The sequence below is a fragment of the Falco punctatus genome (genome assembly GCF_963210335.1).
Source record: "Falco punctatus genome assembly, chromosome: 7".
Classification (NCBI taxonomy): Eukaryota; Metazoa; Chordata; class Aves; order Falconiformes; family Falconidae; genus Falco; species Falco punctatus.
In genome coordinates this window covers 8,179,498-8,196,241 of record NC_137587.1, presented here as the reverse complement: position 1 = coordinate 8,196,241, position 16,744 = coordinate 8,179,498, and the positions used below count along the sequence as shown (strand labels likewise).

General features: G+C 55.2%; 1 protein-coding gene across 7 annotated transcripts in view; it reads left to right on the top strand.

Annotated features, from left to right (window-relative positions):
• TMEM63C (transmembrane protein 63C) overlaps positions 1 to 16,744 on the top strand; it is a 42,263-nt gene that overhangs the window by 13,855 nt on the left and 11,664 nt on the right. For 4 of the 7 annotated variants that reach the window (XM_080394379.1, XM_080394377.1, XM_080394375.1 and 1 more), the window contains exons 2-5: positions 12,893 to 13,007; positions 13,281 to 13,501; positions 13,850 to 13,929; positions 15,024 to 15,111. In XM_080394379.1, the coding sequence (XP_080250505.1) occupies positions 13,304 to 13,501; positions 13,850 to 13,929; positions 15,024 to 15,111 (366 nt within the window). In that variant the 5' untranslated portion in view covers positions 12,893 to 13,007; positions 13,281 to 13,303. Of the gene's footprint in view, positions 1 to 11,586; positions 12,395 to 12,892; positions 13,008 to 13,280; positions 13,502 to 13,849; positions 13,930 to 15,023; positions 15,112 to 16,744 lie in introns of those variants that run through there. The other 3 variants (XM_080394381.1, XM_080394380.1, XM_080394378.1) reach the window with 2 other exon arrangements.

Below are 16,744 nucleotides of genomic sequence, written 5' to 3'. Positions count from 1 at the left end.
CCCGTGGGAGCCCACCATGCCAGCACTGCCCCCTCCCCATCCCCTGGGGTGGGAGAAGGGGTGTGCAGGCGTGTGATGGGACCTGCTGAGCTTTGGGTCCGATCCTGCTTTCGGTGCTGCAGGCTGCCTGCCTGCTTCCTGAACATGCTGGGCAAAGCTGTCTGTTCCCTGGAGCTTGTCTTGGTCAAGAAAGAGGTGGGAAAGCATTTGTGCCAGCAGGATGGTATCTCGCTTCCTCACTGAACAGAGGTAATTTGGGTAGCTGGGTTTTGCAGCCGTGCCCACCTGCGTGGCCAGCATGGCGCTCTGCACCAGCGGCATTGCTGGAGCCCGCTTTTGGCTTTAGGCTGGTCCTGCAGCTTAGGGTCTCTCCATGCTGTGGTGAGCATTAGGAAAAGCCTTCCCAGTGCCTTCAGGTGGCTCCTCACACCTGACTTTTGGTTCTTTTTTGGTCCCCTCCCTTCAGCATGACATCCATGTGCCTCATGATAGAGCTGTGCTGCCAGGAGAAGCGTGGAAAGCATCTGGACAGCACTGGTGTTTACTGCAGGTGGTCCTGTCCCTAGGAGAGAGGCAACATTACAGGATTCAGCATCACTTAAATATTGATCCCTGCCGTGCTGGAGGAGGGTTTGGCTGCCTGTGCAGAGCTCTGCTCACTCTCCCAGGGCTGTGGTCAGCACAGGGATGTCAGGATGAGCCGGAGCCTCTGCAGCATCTGTGGTTGCGCAGCTTTTTGTCTCTAGTAAGTGCAGGAGTGGTACTGGCACTGATGAAGCAGCGGGGTGTTTCAGAGTGGGGTGTGCCCGTGCTTTATTGGAAGTGCTGCTTGCCCCAGGGAGCTGGGCTGGGAAGTGCCGGCTGTGCTGAGGTCTCGTGCACTCTCACCTTGGGTTTTCTTAAGCTGCCTGGAGGCTCCATGTGTTTCCAAGTGGGGAGATGCTTCTCAGAGCAAGGATGGCAGCTATGCAGCACAGCATGTGCCAAGCTTCCCCTTACATTAAGCACACAGCGGGTGAGGAGGTGGAGACCCTCCTCATGCAGTAAATGCCTTGCTGGTACTGCAGAGGCTGAGTACAGGATCACAGGGTGCTCACTGGGACCAGGCCAGCGAGGCAAGAGCAGCATTCATGGTTGTAGATCTGGGCTGTGCTGGGAGAGGATGCAGGCAGGCAGAACAGCATATCCAAAACCAGGCGGAAAGCTGGAGTCTGGGCTGGGGCTGGGCCAGGACATCTAGCCACGGTGAAAACCCCTCCATATCAATACTGCATCCCTGAGCATCTCTCCTAAAATGGGCACGGAGCCTGTCTGATTCCTGCTAATTGTGGCAGGGCTGTGGAGAGGCTTGCAGTGGCTGTTGCTGGGATACTGCTCCCTGCCTGGGCCCCCAGATCTCTTTGGCCGGCTGTATTGCTGGTGCTGCGATGCCCAAAGCGCCCTGGAAGGACCAGGGGACACGGGCTTGGGGAGGCTCCTTGTGCAACTGTTTGCTGCAGCACCATATGTTTAAATTCCTTTCCTTTTCTCTTCCACATGAGCAGTGATGCTGTGGAGGGCAGGGGGTGGCTGCTTGGGGACCCTGTGCTGCTGGCAGGGTGGGCAGAGTGGTGCAGGGGCTGCCAACCCGGCTGCATGGCCCTGTATGCAGGCAAGGTGGGCTTGTGTAGAGAAACCAGGGACACTCTGCCCCTAAAACTTGCCATTATGATCTTTTTTCCCATTTTCCCCCTCATCCCACATAGTCTTTTTCCAAGGCTGACTTGCCCACGGAGCATCTTTGATGCTGGCTGTTGAACGTGGCATGTTTGAAAGGATATGACCCCACGCCCCAAACCTGCCAGGCTGGGCTGACAGCCCCTACGCAGTGTTGTGTCGCCTGCTCTTGCAGCAGGAAGAGCTTACAGGTCGCTCCGTGACCACCCTGCTGCCAAATCTGCCATCTGTCTCACCACGTCATCTGGGTGATGCTGCGCCTCCCAGCCCACAGCTTCTCTCCTCCCAATGCCTTGTCCCTTTCCCAGCCCGGCTGCTGTACATGTCCAGATGTGACGCTTCTTTCTCTGCCTGAAGGGAAAGAAACAATTTCTTGTGTTTTCCTCTGTCACATCTATCGCTCCCAACGCTCCTTGCGCTGGCCGTGGGCATGGCTGGAGTGGGGCAGAAAGGCAGCGTGGTGGCTGTGGGCAGTGCCAGCCTGCAGCACTGGCACAGCAGAGGCTGCGTGCTGACCGTCTGTGCCCTCCTCACTCCCATGTGCAGGGCCACCTGCCTGTGGTATGTGTGTGTTAGGGGGGATCCTGAACCCCAGTCCTTGCCATGCAACTTGTCCCTGCTCTCTCTGGCTTGGGATGCATTGATGCGCCCATCTCAATGCCCCCATAATTTCTTCCCTCTTATCTCTGATGCTACAGGGCTGTTTGATTCCCCAGGTCCTCCCCATGGAGGAGACGAGAGCAGGCTGTTGGGTGTGATGGGCTGCCTGCTCTGCTCTGCTCTGCCCTGCAGCAGGCACATGGCTGGGACTGTGCTTGGGTGTCCTGGGCAAGGGGAATTCCCCAGGGGCAATGGGAGAGATGGGGATGAGCTGTCTTGTCAGCGTGCGCAAGCACCTGTCGTGCCAGGAGGAGACTGGAACCATCGGTGCTTTGCAGAGCTGCATGCCTGCAGCAAAACATGCGCCTGGGAGAGCTGCCTCCCTTCCCAGTGCAGCAGAGCAGCTTTCCTCTGATCTCCCCTGAAGGCTGCATGGACTGCAAAGGCAGCTGGATGTGTACCCCTGCAACCTGGGGGGGGACCAACTGCATGCTCCCTTTGGTGCCCCAATGAAAAGCAGCGCAGAGCTGGCCCTGCACAGGGGCAGGATTTGGGGGGGGGGGGGGCGGCGGGCAGGTGGTTGGCCCACAGCCCAGGTAAAAGCAGCTCAATCTGCTGTTGAGACTATGAGACAGGTTCAGTCACTTCCCTCCTGCTTTTCAAATTGGCTTGCACACCCAGGGTGGGGATAGGTGGTGATTTGGTGGGTCCCCAGGGGATGGAGGTGGCCAAGCCAGGCCTTGGGGAGCACCTTCTCTCCTCCTTGTCCTCTGGTTGCAGTCCCCTGTGCTCACACCATCAAAGGCTTCCCCTGCCCTTTGGTGCACTATTGACTCAAACAGGTATGCTGAGCGCTAGCCCCCCTGGCACGGCTGGATGTGGCTAACTCCGCGGCTGCTGGGGCCACCCCCGCTTGTGCAACCTGCCAGTGCCGGAGCCTTGGCTGAGCTGCCAGCTCCCACGCTCCCAGGGCAGTGTGATTCATTCCAGTTGTCTGGTGTTACCCAAAGCTGCTTGGAAGCTGGGCAGAGGTGGGAAGAAAGCCTGGTCAGGGCCAGGATTGGTAAGGGGTGTGCTTGGTGGTTCCTGCTGCAGCCAAAACCTCGCTCTGCTCCTGGCACCCAGCACAGGTGGTAGAAATGTTCTAGCTCTGCAGATGCTCTAAAATCATGTTTTATTTGTGTGTGTGGTGTGTACATATATATATAGTGTAGAAACTCACTGCTTTCAGGAAAGAAGGTTTTGTGCTGGCAGAGAGGGGAGCTGGGCAGGGCAGGAGCGTTTCTTTGCTCCAGCAGAACCAGCTGCAGGGAATGTTGCGGCTGCTTGAAGCTGGGGAGGAGCGTAGAGCAGGGGGGCTGGCAGCAGCCAGGTGCCAAGGGCTCCCCCAGAGCAGTGTGGAAGGGGGTGCATGGGTGGCCCGAGAAGGGGATCAATGGGACAAGCGTGATGCTGCCCATCTTATACTGGCCCCTGGGAGGCTGTGGGATGAGGGTGCTCAGCAGCAGGGTGCCCCCAGGTCCCTATCAGGCAGCAGCAGCTGGAGTGGAGCGGAGCTGGGCCCAGCAGCGTGGGTGCCATATCCCTGCTAGCCAGCCACGCGCCTGCGCTTGCCGCCCATCACACACAGGCTTGTGGGCATCAGCTGGGAGGACGGCTGGAGGAGTTCAGAAGCCGAGGGCAACCATGCAGGGGACTTGAAATGTGCCTGCATTCTCCACCAGCTCCGTGGTGATGTCCCTGCAATATCCAAGTGTGCCACACCATCCCAGCTGGGCCAGGACACCGGGATGCAAAGCCACTGGAGCTGCCTGGTCCAAGCAGTGTGGTATTGGGCTTCCCCGTCTGCGTCCCCCTCATGCACAGCCCAAGTCCTCTCCTTGCCAGTCATCTTCCCTCTGCCCTGGGGTGATGTTCCCTCCGCTCACTGGTGAGGGCTGTAGCTGTGCTGGCTGCACTCGGGGCTGTCAGTCTCTCTGCAGCAGGTGGCTTTATAAAAGGCAGCAGATAAACTTCCCACTCTCCACCTCCCACAGCTTCCTCCTCTGCAAACAGCAGAAGGGCCTCGGGGAGGAAAGAGCTGCCTTTTCCCCGATCTCCATCCTACCTTTCGCCCCATCTCCAGGTACCACCGTGCTTCTGGCACCTTGTGGCACCGTGAAAGATGCCCGTGACCCACAGTGACAGCTCTGGACTAGCTCCCGACTGTGGCTCCTGGTTTCCATACAGGTTCCCACGAGGGAATGTTTTTCCCAGCGGAGGTGGCGCTTTCCCTTCACACAGGCCTTAAAATCCTCCTCTGTTTGAGCACAGTTACCTGGATGGAGGAAGAGGCAATCTGCCTGATGTCCCACCGCTGCTGCAGCCTCCCTGAAAGATGCCTGCCTTGGCCTTCAATGCCAAATGGGGGCTTCTGCTGCCAGACTGGCTGTGTGTGGGCACAGCATGCCCTGGCCTCGGAGCTGGCAGGTGGTAAGCAACCAGGGGTACCCTCTGCGGGAAGCTCGAGCACTTCCCTAGGGCCAGCTGCTGGGGTGGCCCTCAGTCATGCAGGCAGCGGGGGCTGGGAGTTGTCCTGCTCTATGCATAGCATCATTAACTAATTGCAAGCACAGGGGTTGCTCTGGGGACTGTGAACGGCATTCAGCATCCCAGCTTGGATCGGGGACCTAGTGGTACCAGGGGGGTTCTTTCCTGTTTTCCTGAATGCACGTGCATGTTAACTGGAAGCCCTGGGATGGCTCCCTACCCCTTTCCCACTTGTGAGGAACCTGGGTCTCTGTCCCTCACAGTCAGCCCCAGCTTTTTCATAGAATCACAGAACAGTTTGGGTTGGAAGGGACCTTTAAAGGTCAGCTAATCCAGTCCCCCTGGCATGAGCAGGGACATCTTCAACAAGATCTGGCTGCTCAGAGCCCCGTCCAGCCTGACCTTGAATGTTGCCAGTGATGGGGCATCTGCCACCTTTCTGGGCATTCTGTGCCAGTCTTTCACCACCCTCATCATAAAATTTTTGTGTCTCATATCTAGTCTGAATCCACCCTCTTTTGGTTTAAAACCGGTACCCCTTGTCCTGTCACTACAGGCCCTGTTAAAATATCTGTCCCCACCTTTATTATAAGCCCCCTTTCCTGGCTCCCTGTTCCCAGCCATCGCCCACCAGTAGCCCAGTGGCTCCCTGCCCTGTGCGTGTGCTGAGCCTGGCACGGGTAACCCTTTGTGCCGAGGGGTGTTGATTTAAGTGTTACCAGAGGACAAGGGTGCACCACGCAGAACGAGCGATGTGCCCCTGCCCTGCGGAGACTGCAGCCCAATTAGCTTCTGTTTGCTTGATGCTATGCACGCCAAGGGTGTGGGGGGCTAAGCACACTGTGTGCACAGCAGGAGATTGAAATATAAACCAAACAGAAGTTGGAGCTGGTGGCAAAAAGGGCTGGGGTTGGAACAAATAAACCCTGCTCCGGTTCTTCCTTCCCAATTACCATGCGCTGGCTCCAGCAGCCGCTGGACTGCATGTGCATGGAGGAGGTGCTGGAGAAGAGCTGCTCTGTGTATGGTGTCTCCCACGCGCCGTCCCAAGCACACCTCCCCAGCTGTAGGTCTCACCATAAGCACCATTTGCTCTTGGTTGCCTGAGGTTTGGCTTTATTCTCGCTCCAAGGAGTGATACAGCGAGTCGGTGCTGCCCTGCTTGGTTCACAGCACCCCCCTGGGAGAAGGGGCTCATACAGATGGCTGCTGTACCGCAGAGGAAGGCCACAAACATTGTCTGCAGAGAGCCTTGCTGGAGGCCAGGTGTTGGGATGCTTTCTCATTCAAAACCCTTGGAGTTTAGTCTGCCCCAGGGCCAAAATATGGCCACCCTGGGTCCGCACGGCAGTGCCAGGGAAGAAGGGGAGGGCAGGGAGCTGGGGGCAACGCAGCAGCCACCCCAAGGGGACATGGCAGGGTTTTGCTCTCAAATGCCGTATTGGTTTCAGGTGAGCCCTGGGGCAGAGTGACCCTGTGCAGGGTTTCCCGAAGGTGGTGGCAACCCGCTGCTCCTGAGAGCAGAAAAACCTGCTTGGCTCCCCGAAACGTGGGTTACTGGATTACGTTGTTTAGCTGGTCCTGTTGGCAGGGCAGGTTGGGAGTGGTGGGTGGGGAGAGGAAAGCAGGGAGGACGCATGTTTTCTGTCCCAGGAGCAGATGCCTTTGCCCTCATCCTGCTGCCCATGTGGTCCCTTGTGGTGAATTCCTGGGCCTTTGCTGTCCCTTTCTGCAGAGAGCTCCCAGAGGGCTGGGGACACACACAAAACATTGGGAACTGGAGCAGCAGTGCCAAAGGCGGGCTCACCACCGACGGGAAGGGGATTGCCATGGGGTTTGCATCCCCAGAGCCTGGGTGGGCTCATGGGCCCGCTGTCCCCCACTCCAGCTGCTAGGGAGCCTGGTGGGTACTCATACCCCTTGGTGGGAGAGCATTGCTAGAGCTTACTGGTGAGGAAGCCAGGTTGCTGCATATGGTGTGGTTCTCCTTGTTTGGAAGATGCTTCTGGTTTCCAGCAGGCTGATGGGACAGGCTGGTGTGTCCCCTGTGTGAGGCAGCTGTGGTCCTATTGGTGATGGGACGGGGACTTCTGTGGAGGGTTGTCTGTGCCGTGGCCTTAGCGGGGTGTGGGCACAGCGTTCACACCAGTGTCTGTGTTTATGCTACCTGTGTCTCTGCATCCAGTGCCTTGGCTCCGCGGTGTTCCTGGGGCCTGGTTCCACTCTGTGTGGGTCTTTGGGTCTCAGCCCTGGGGAGGTAGGCACTGCTGTGCAGTCAGGCGCCTGCCCTGAAGATGCTGAAGGAGGTGGTGCAAAGAGCCCTGCCCAGGGATGCTGCTGCCCCACGCCTGCTCACTCCACAGGCCACAAGCAGCCTGACCCTCCCTTTGCTTCTTGAACCTGGAGGTCATGACTAAGAGGGAAGGGCAGAGGGAAAGCCAGAGGAGGATTGCTTTGGACCCCTGCAGGGTTTTGGAGGGTCATGTCTGTGGTCCCATCCCTTCTGTGCTTGTCCCCCTTGGGGCTGGATGTGACCTGTGGCATGTCTGTTCTCCTGAGCACCGAGCGACAGGGATGGAGAGGTCACCATGCCCTTTGGTGCCAAAACTGCCTCTGCTGGTGTGTGCGTTGAACTCAACACAGGGTGTTGATGAGCGTTTTCCCAGCCTGAGGTTGTTTGTTAGCCTTGCTGAGTCAGTGGCAGTGGCTCAGATTTCCTGACCTCCCCATCACTGCAGTCCCACAAGGTCAGTCACTGCAGTCCTGCAAGGCGGGATGCTGGAGGTTTGTCTCCCTACCCAGTCTGGGCACGTCAGGGCATGAACCTCCTCTTCCCATTACGGTGGTCCTCACTTTCCCCTCTCGCAGCCTGGCTGCATCTCCTCGTGAAGGAGGAAGGATGCAGAGGCAGTCAGGTAGCGGGGATGCTTGCTTTCTAGGAGACACGGGCAGGCTCCTTAGCCTGGCTTTTCTGCTGGCTTTGTGTGGCCACAGACAGCTCCACCACCAGCCCTGTGCCCCAGCTGCCCACCTGCCAGCTGAAATGAGTAATGCCCTCCCTGCCGGAGCAGGATGCTGAGGCTGGCTGAGCGCAGGCATGCTGAGAAGCCTGGCTTAGTCATCTGAGTGCTCCCAAGACTTTGTTTTGGTGTTTTGCTACTCCAGCTGTCTGTGAATCCCCTAGCAAATGAGTTTGCTGGCAGGGGTGCTTCAAGGGAAAGACAAATTCTGAAAAATTGCATTCGCATAAAAGGCATGCCTTATTTTTAATTGGAAAGCTGATTCTCTGGATTAGTGCCCACCCAACTGGAGAGGAGAAGCATATGCCGGCGTATCAACAAAATAAACAGGGCACTGAATATTCAAGGCAAACCCTACACTCTGGAAATGCTTCATAGAAATTATTCAGCAAATCACTTTCAATGGCAAATCTCATACATTCACTGTCCGTTCACAGCCATCATGAAGAGGAGAAAGAAGGATTGCCTTTCTCTACTGCTCTACATGTTTTCTGGCCCATTTTTAGCATCTTTCCTCTAAGTAAGTCCTAGACTGGGTAGACCCTATATTGCGATTTCTGCCTCTGTGTTATTGCTTCATTTCCCCAGCTGCAACCCTGTCCTGTGTTTCTTGACGTGCCTGTTGCTGTCACTCCTCTAGGACAGCGGCTGCTCTAAAGGATGCCTGTTTGTAGTTGGCATCTGGAGGCACTGCCTCATACACAGCTAGTGGGAAGCTCTCCCAGCAACTTCTGGAGGTGAAGGTACCCACCCAGCTCTGTTATTCACAACAGTATTTCCTTCTCTGGCCCTTAAAGATCAGAAGTAGCACAATGACGGGGGCGTAACTGGGAACAGGAGTTGGTCTGGTGTTGCTGTGGGGTTTGTTTGGACCTTTAAGGTACGATCACAGAGTGCTGCCACCAGAGACTTCAGCATTATTGCAATAATCTCACACATCTCGTGTGAAAATGTAGCTTAGGTGTTTTAACAGTGACTTTAAGTCTCACCTAGGGTGTCCATGTGATCTCTCACTCCGTATACCAAGTTAGGTATCTCCTCCAGTTGGAGGGAGGTTGAACGTGTCCTACAGGTCTGAGTTCACTCCTGGTGTGCTTGAGCAGAAGTCTTCTCTCGAGGTTTCTGCTTCATGTGCTGTTCCTAGAACATTTACAAGACTGACTTTTAGCTGGTTGTTTCCAGTGGTTATTTTAATGGTAACACTGCAGCTATATAATTCGCATGAGCTTTTCTAGGAGCAGCACCATAAAAGGTGAGATTATCTGGAATAAACCATCTAGAAAAGGACTGGTCTGGGTATTTGGAGGTGGGTTTCTGTGGGTGTCTGGGTGTGAAAGGAGCAGGGAAAAGGCAGAAGAACAAGCATGGGGTTAGCTTCAGAGGATCTGTGATATGCTGCAAGGGCTTCATTGCGGGCCTGAGCATGATGTGATGATTCCTTGGGGCAATGGAGATGGAGGTGCCCAAGAGAGGGTACAAAGCTGGACCAGTGGCTTCATGTGTGTTCTGTTCCTGAATTTTCTCTGTGCAATAGGACTCTGGCAATGAAACAGCAATGCTGGGTGGAGAGACAGGAACCAATTGGGCTGGGTGGCATTTGGGAGGCTTGTGGGCCAGACAGCTTGGAGCAGGAGATGCTAGCATCATCTCCAGGAGCTATCCCATTGATTTTGGCCACCCACTGGGAGCAAAATATCTGCTACTGGGAGAAGGGCACAGCAGCAAGGACTTGATACGGAAAGACAACCTGTGCTGATCCCTGTGAAAACCCCCATCACTCAGCCATCCTCTGGCAGGATGTTCCTCCTACGAGTGTGAAGACAGTGCCTAGAAACAAGCTGCAGGATCTTATTGCTGGGCAGTGGAGTGGTGGTGGTGGAGAAGGGACTCAGAGGTTGCTAAGAGTCTGCTTGTTAATTTACTGAAGGTCCAACAGCTCCCTTGGTCAGAGGCACACTCTCCTTGTTAACAAAAAGGCGGTGAATTATTTAGCAGCTGAAAATGCCAGATGGCGATGGCTCTGCTGCTTGCAGGAGGAGAGGAGGGAGGGAGCCGTGCACATGGGGAGAACAGATTGAAAGCATCTCTATAGGAAGGGCTGACCCCAGCCAGAGGTCCCAGTGGTCCAGGTGGTTTCATAGCTGCCTGACAGCAAGCAGGAGGCAGGCCGGCCAGGGCAAACAGCTGCTGCTTGCCAGAGTAGCCCACTCATTTCTCATGGGTCTCCCCTTGCTGGAGTTCCCTTTTCAGGGGTTGTTGTCCCAATGAGGCCATGCCGGGCGTCAAAGGACAGGATTCCCAACCCTGGCTGGGAGGCAGGCCATGACTGAGGGCACTGCAGGGAGATTTTGCCAGCCCATCCCTCACTTCACACCTGGCTGCAGGGATGGTACTTCAGCCCCAAGTCTACCGGGATACCCTTTGGAGCAGTATCAGCGTATCTCAGGTGACCTGGCAATTCTTTTGGGAGTCACGCCAATGGTCAGCTGTCACAGCTTGGGCGATGATGTTTCTGTCTGGAGATGCTGTGGACTAGCCAGATCAATACGACTGTGGCTAGAGACCTCCAAGGAGAATGGAAGACATTGTAGGCAACGTGTGCAGGTCTGTAGCAGACCAGACACTGAAGCCCATACCCCTCCAGGTGACACCGCACCATAGGCACAGTAAGAGGGACTGCTATGGGTTTGCGTGTCCTGGGAATCTTGATGCCTGTAGCTCAGCAACTTCTGACATTCCTTCAAAGCATCTATGCCGGTAGCCAGGCACCAGCCTAACTCTGGATTCAGGTGAGCCTCAGGCTCTGCTGGGCTCGTAGCCTTAGTCCAAGCATCCCAGCCACTCTTTGGCTTTCAGTGGAGATTTGTCTTTGGGCTGGAATTTATGCTTCATAAATGAAGAAAATAGCAAGTCACCATCTCTCTGTGTTTAATTTGGAAGCTGCAGGCACCAAGAGTGGTTCTTTAGTTCTTCAACCCCCTTGAGAGCTTGGGTTGAGAATCTCTTGGGAATCCCCGGTGTCCATGTGATTGCATTTGTCAGGCTACCTGAGCCCTTTTTTTTTTCTTTTTTTCTTTTTTTTCTTTTCTTTTGTCAACTCTGTGTTTGAAAACCTTCCTTTTCCTCAGTCTTTCCTTTCTCTGGACAAGGAGGTCGGAGAGAGTCAGTGTTGCAGGCGTGTAACCTGTGTGAGCTCCTGCCGCTGCACCCCTGTCCTACCTGCTCTGCCCAGTTGTGGGGTGGGGGTGTCGTCTGGGCTCCCCAGGAGCTTTCGGTCAGGACTAATCTCCTCAAGCAAGAAGCTGCATGGTCTGAGGGAGAGAGGCTGAGGCTACAGCAGTGCACATAAAACCACGTGCTGCTGTAGGCTCCCATCTGTCACACTGACACAGCAGAAGTAAATGTTTCCCAACAAAAGGAAATCTCTGCAGAGCTCAGGAAGAGCCCCTTTCTAAGCCAAGGCATTTTGTGCGTGCTCTCTCTGTTCTCCCCAGGGACCTCTCCATCAGGTTTCCTTTGGTGTTGAAGAAGAGTTGATCCTGTTTGGTCTTGATGGGAAAACCTGCCATAAACACTGCATCTCCAGGTCGCTGGAGGTGCTGGCTGTCTTTGCGTCCTCCTCCACTGCTTAATCAGACCGTGGCTTCTGCTCCTCTTCCTCTGCCCTGTCCGTGTGGGCTGTGAGCGTCCTGCAGCAGGGATCAGCTGTCACTGGGTGACTGCAGGGGCTGCAGCGGGGTCCCATTTGTGGCTGGAATATAGATAAAAAGGAGGGAGAGGAATAAATGCCCCAAGGCTTGAATACAGGAGTACATGTTAATAAGCATGCTGAGGTTTCACGTGGCCTTTGTATACCGTGGTCAGCATGTCTGCAGGGCAAGGCACCCATGTAACTCCTTACAAACTTCAGGCAGGCCAGATGATGTTCTGGTCAGGAGCACAAGTCCCTGTGAATAAGGATGTAGAATAACTGTGGCTGGAAGGGCCCCCTTGGAGGGAGGTCATCTGATAAAAGCCCTTGCTCAGGACCCGGCCAACTTCAAAATTATATTTGGTTGCTCAAGGCCTCCAAAGACGATGCTGTTTTGTCTGTCTGTTCCCCCCCAGGTAACCTTAGTCTTCCCCTAAGCAGGGTCTCCAGCCCTCTGGATTTATCTACCTAAGAAGTACTAGACATCCTAACTTGGGACCTTTTTGGAAGAGGTACTAGGGACCCAACCTGGCTGCTATTTTGAAAACCTCCCAACAACCTATTAATGGACCGTCGTGAGAGGACCCTGAAGACCCCCACTGTCCCAGGGTGCCTCTTACCCTGGGAACATGTTTGGTCCCACCATAGTCATAGCTGTCCTCCTCTGAAGGCCATTCAGGTCTCCAAACACCAGGAGCAGCTGGCTGAGGGTGCTGGTGGGGGTTCCAAAGCATGGAGACATGGCAGGCACACAAGAAGAAGAGACTCTGGCCCTGTTGTCCCCACCCTGTGTGTGTTAGCATTTGCTGTGCTGGTTCCTTCTCCTCCTGTCCTTCTGGTGAGTGCAGCAGCCGTTCACGCACCACCTTGGCATGCAGGTCTGTGGCATGCCCATGAGTAACAGCCATGCTGGCTGCTGGAGGGTGCTTGTTCCCAGGAGTCCCAGGCATCCTCTCCTACCTCTAAAGCGTGGCTGTAGGAAAGGTTTTGGAAACAAGCTGCAGTCTTGGCTATTAATGGGCTTTAAGTGTTTCCTACCAGTGAGGACTATAGCCTGCAGTATCACCTCCTGGGGAGGTGGGGGGAAGTCTGGCATTTAGGGTTTTGAGAAGCTGCTTCTTCTGAAGACATCAAGGTATCTTAGAAGAAGCAATTATGCTCTGGTGGAAAGGTGAAAGGGAGGTACCGCAACTCCTGAGTCACACAGATCGTGATGCTGGAGGGGAAGGGAGGGCTTAGGGATGTTCCACACAGAGTAGATGTCTGGCTGTGGGGAGCAAAGCAAGCACAGCCCCAGCGGCCCGGTTGTTAACATCATCACTGCTTTTATTCTCAGAAACTCAAGCAAATGCTTTGGCTCCTCGTTCCTGCCTGCTGACCGCACCAGGGTGGCCATGACTGAACCCAGCTTCCAGAACTGAGGGGCAGAGGTGGTGAGAGACCTGTCTCAGGTATGACAGAGACAACCAAATAGCATGGGGTTTAATGGGGTGGGGAGAGGGTATGAGGTAGCTGTGAGGTTTCCTCAGCAACACCCCCTGCCCTGTGTCCCACAGCCCCTCCTTGGGAGAGACTGGGACTGGGGAAGCTCCAAGGTCACCAGCCAGTCCTCTCCCCTCCTTGCCCTTAGTGAGCTCCTCAGACCTTGCTGGAGGACCAGGCAGAGCCTCAGCCCCTTTTCAAGCAAAGCCTTCTCCATCCGCACCCCTTCCCCTGTGTTGCAGAGTGAGGCCCCACGACGGCACTGATGGAGAGTGTGTACTCGGTGGAGCCGGTGCCTGACAGTGCCAGCCCCACCTCGCTGGATGTGCTCAGCTTCTTGGATGCCCTGGTGAACAGCACGGAGGAGCAATGCTTCAGCGCCCGCTCCCGCAGCACTGTCCTGGAAGGGCTGCCGTTTGGCGGTGTGCCCACCGTGCTCGCCATCAACTTCATCCTCTGGCTGGTGAGCGGGCCAGGAGGGTGCCGTGTCTCCAGGCACCGCAGCCCCCCCGCTGTGGTGGCACGGGCTGGGGGGTGTTATGGGTGTGCTGACAGCCACACGTGAGCACAGCCTGCGTGTGCACCTGGCTGGTTGGGGGAATGGAGGTGAGTGCAGGGAACCAAGAGCTTTGCCCGTGTCACGGTGGGCAGCAGTGGCAAGATCATGGAGCAGGAGCAGTTTGGCCTGAGGCAAGAGTGGCATGAGCTTGGGCTCATGAGTTAGAAAACAGAAAGGAGCAATGTGAAGAGACCCAATAGCAAAAGACCCTGTGGCAAAGCCCTTCACCTCTCCTCTTGGTTCTTCTTCCAGCTTCTCCTCCTGGTCTTTTCCTGCCTTCGGAAAGCGGCTTGGGACTATGGGCGCCTGGCACTGCTGATGGACAATGATAGGTAAGGAGGATGCGGGGCCATTGTGGGTGGGTGGTGGCTCCAGCCTCTCCAAAAGGGCTGGCACGAGGGCTGATACTGTGGGGTGGCCCATGGAGAAGCTCAGCAGATGTTCCTGCCCTTCCTCCCCACCGGGAATGCTCTGGCTGCACTTGCCCATGGAGGCACAGGCACCATTCACCACAGGGAGAGGGAAAGCCCAGGCCAGCTTTGATTCCCTCTGATGACGGTGCTCTCGGTGCCAGGGAGGGCACCGTCCTGGGAAGGTCAGAGATCCAAGAGCTGCTTTTGAGTGGGGACAGAGCTGCTGCCCCTCCCCCTTGGGATGAGCAGGGCCAGCGAGTGGCAGAGGCAGAGGGAGACACAGCAATAACACTGTTCCTCATGTCACCAAGGCAGCTTGCCTGGCTCATCCTTTGGGCTAGGTGCAGAATCCTAAATAGACCATAAATATACAAAAAATACCGGTGTCCTGGTGAAAGTAGAGCCCAGACCAGAATTCCAGGCGGGCTGTGCCGCCCGCAGATGCCTGCCTGCCAGAGCACAGCTTGCCCTGGACAGCAGAGCATCTTTCTTTGTGGAGGCAGGTGCACACAGGAGGGGTCTCTGCAAGGCCGGGCAGCCCCCAGGAGCAAACTCTGTAAAAGGCCCCCTCCTGCTGCCTTCTCTCTCCAGCTCCTCTGGGCCTTGGGCTCTGCAGCCGAGTCTGGCAAAGGACAGGTGATGTTTGCCTTCACCGGGGAGGTCAAGGGGGCAATTGAGACTAAAATGCAAGCTCTCATGATGTTCCTTTCTACTGTAATGCCATTTGAGAGGGCTGAAACCAGGGGAATAGAGAAAAACTGGTTCAGTAGTCACTTGTCCTGGTCAATTCTCCATGAGCCACCCTGCCACGGGCCAGGGCCACAGAGAAGCTGTGGGAACTTGTTGGCATGGTGGCAGCAAGATGCAGCCCCTGCATTGAGCCCAGCAGTAGTCACTGGTCCAGCCCCAGTGCTGGGCTGCTGCCCTAGGAGAAGCTTCTCCGAGGGTACTCATCCTCTCCTGTCTGCTGCTTCTCTCCTGCCTCACCTCTCCGCTGCTCCCCTCACTCAAAGTCTGACATCGCTTTTCTACGGAGAGCAGAGCGAGAAGGAGAAGTCCCCATCGGAGAGCAGCCCCCTGGACGCCGACAACAAGGATGTGGTGAGTGCCAGTGGCTGTGGCAGCAGGAGCCCAATCTGGGCTCATCCTGGCCCAGCCCACGCTGCTCTTCACCAGAAACCCAGGTCAGAAGTTAAATGGGAGTAATTAAACCATCCAGGACAAGGTTTTCCTGCTTAGCACCCTTTAGCAGCGGGGTATTCCTGGGAAAGCTGGAGGGTCTCTTTGGCCTGGCTTGTTTTGAGGCATCTACTTTGAACGGCACCTTGGAGGGGATGCTCCCACCAGGATGAGCATCTCCCACCTGTGTGGCCATCCCTGCTGGCTGCAGGGACCTAGTGGGATGCACGGCCAGAGCCTCACTGCATGCTCACAGGGATCTTTCTGGTCCTGTCAGGACAGAGTCCCCTGGATCACACCTCCTCCTCTGCTGTGGGGGCTTTAAAGTCATCCTTTGTTTCTCTCTACCACACTGAGCATAAACCAGGCTTTTCTGGAAACAAGCACAGATGGACACATTTTGCTGTCTTGTTTCTTTCTCTTTTTTTGGCAGCAAAAGCTCAAAAATCAGTTACTGGTATGACTATGAGAAAAACGGCATAACTTATTAAAAAAAAAAAAACTAGGCAGGAAAGGTAAAGAAGCAAAATCCTTGCGAGTGGCAGGAAGCCTGTTTAAGGGCTCAGTACTAGATGCTCTGGGCAAATGTATATTGCTCATCAAAAAATAAGTGAGAAAGACCACAGGGAAAGCCTGCACGGCTAAAGAACAGATTAAGGGAGATTACCAGAAATAAGAAGACGTTCTTTTAAAACTCAAGCTGTTCCCAAATGTAGACAAGATGTAAAATACACTAAGGCAGGGAAAAGAGCAGTTTGGAGGATAAATTTGTAGAGAGCCTAAAAGCAATTACTGGATTTTTCTTCATACCTCAGGAACAGGAAACCTGCCAGGGGGTTTGTAGGGCTAATGGACGCTGAGGATAGAAAATGCTTGCTGGAGAAGGCAAGAATGTGGCAGGAGAGCTAAATAAAGTTTTGGTGTCTGTACCCATTGAGGGGGAGCTTGGCCAAACTCCTGCTGGGGGCTCTTCTCTGTGGGGAAGCACTGGAGCATCCCGCCAGGAGCGGGTTTGGAGGATGAAGTTGCCATAAAAGCAGCCTGACAAATTCCTGTTACCGTCATAAATTCCCAGGAGCAGGCACAGGATTTTTCCCTGAGGTGAATAGCCAAGCTATTGACTGCAGTGTGCGACCTCTCTCCTGCAGGTGGGGATCCTAGAGAATTGGGAATCAGCCGGTAAATGCTGTTTTTTCAGGAGGGTTTCTGGAAAACCCAAGAGATTACAGCCCAGGGAGCTTGGGGTCTGCGCAGACAACCTCCTGGGCACGGTTCTTCAGAGCAGAGCCCCGGAGTTGGGTTTATGAGGGGATTCAGCCTGGCTGTGCTAAGGGGGTGTCCGGCTCCCACAGAGCTGTCGGGGATGCAGGGATGCCTGCATCTCCAAAGCTTCCTGCTGTGGTCGATCAGATGAAGCCGAGTTGTTTGGTAGGAGGGAAGGTCCTGGAAGAGGTAAAGCCAGGGTATGGAGAGGAGAAAGAAACTGCCAGCTCTTGAAGGGCAGGGTAAGGGGATCCCACAGGGTGCTGCCTGGCATCTCTCCCATCCAAGGTCA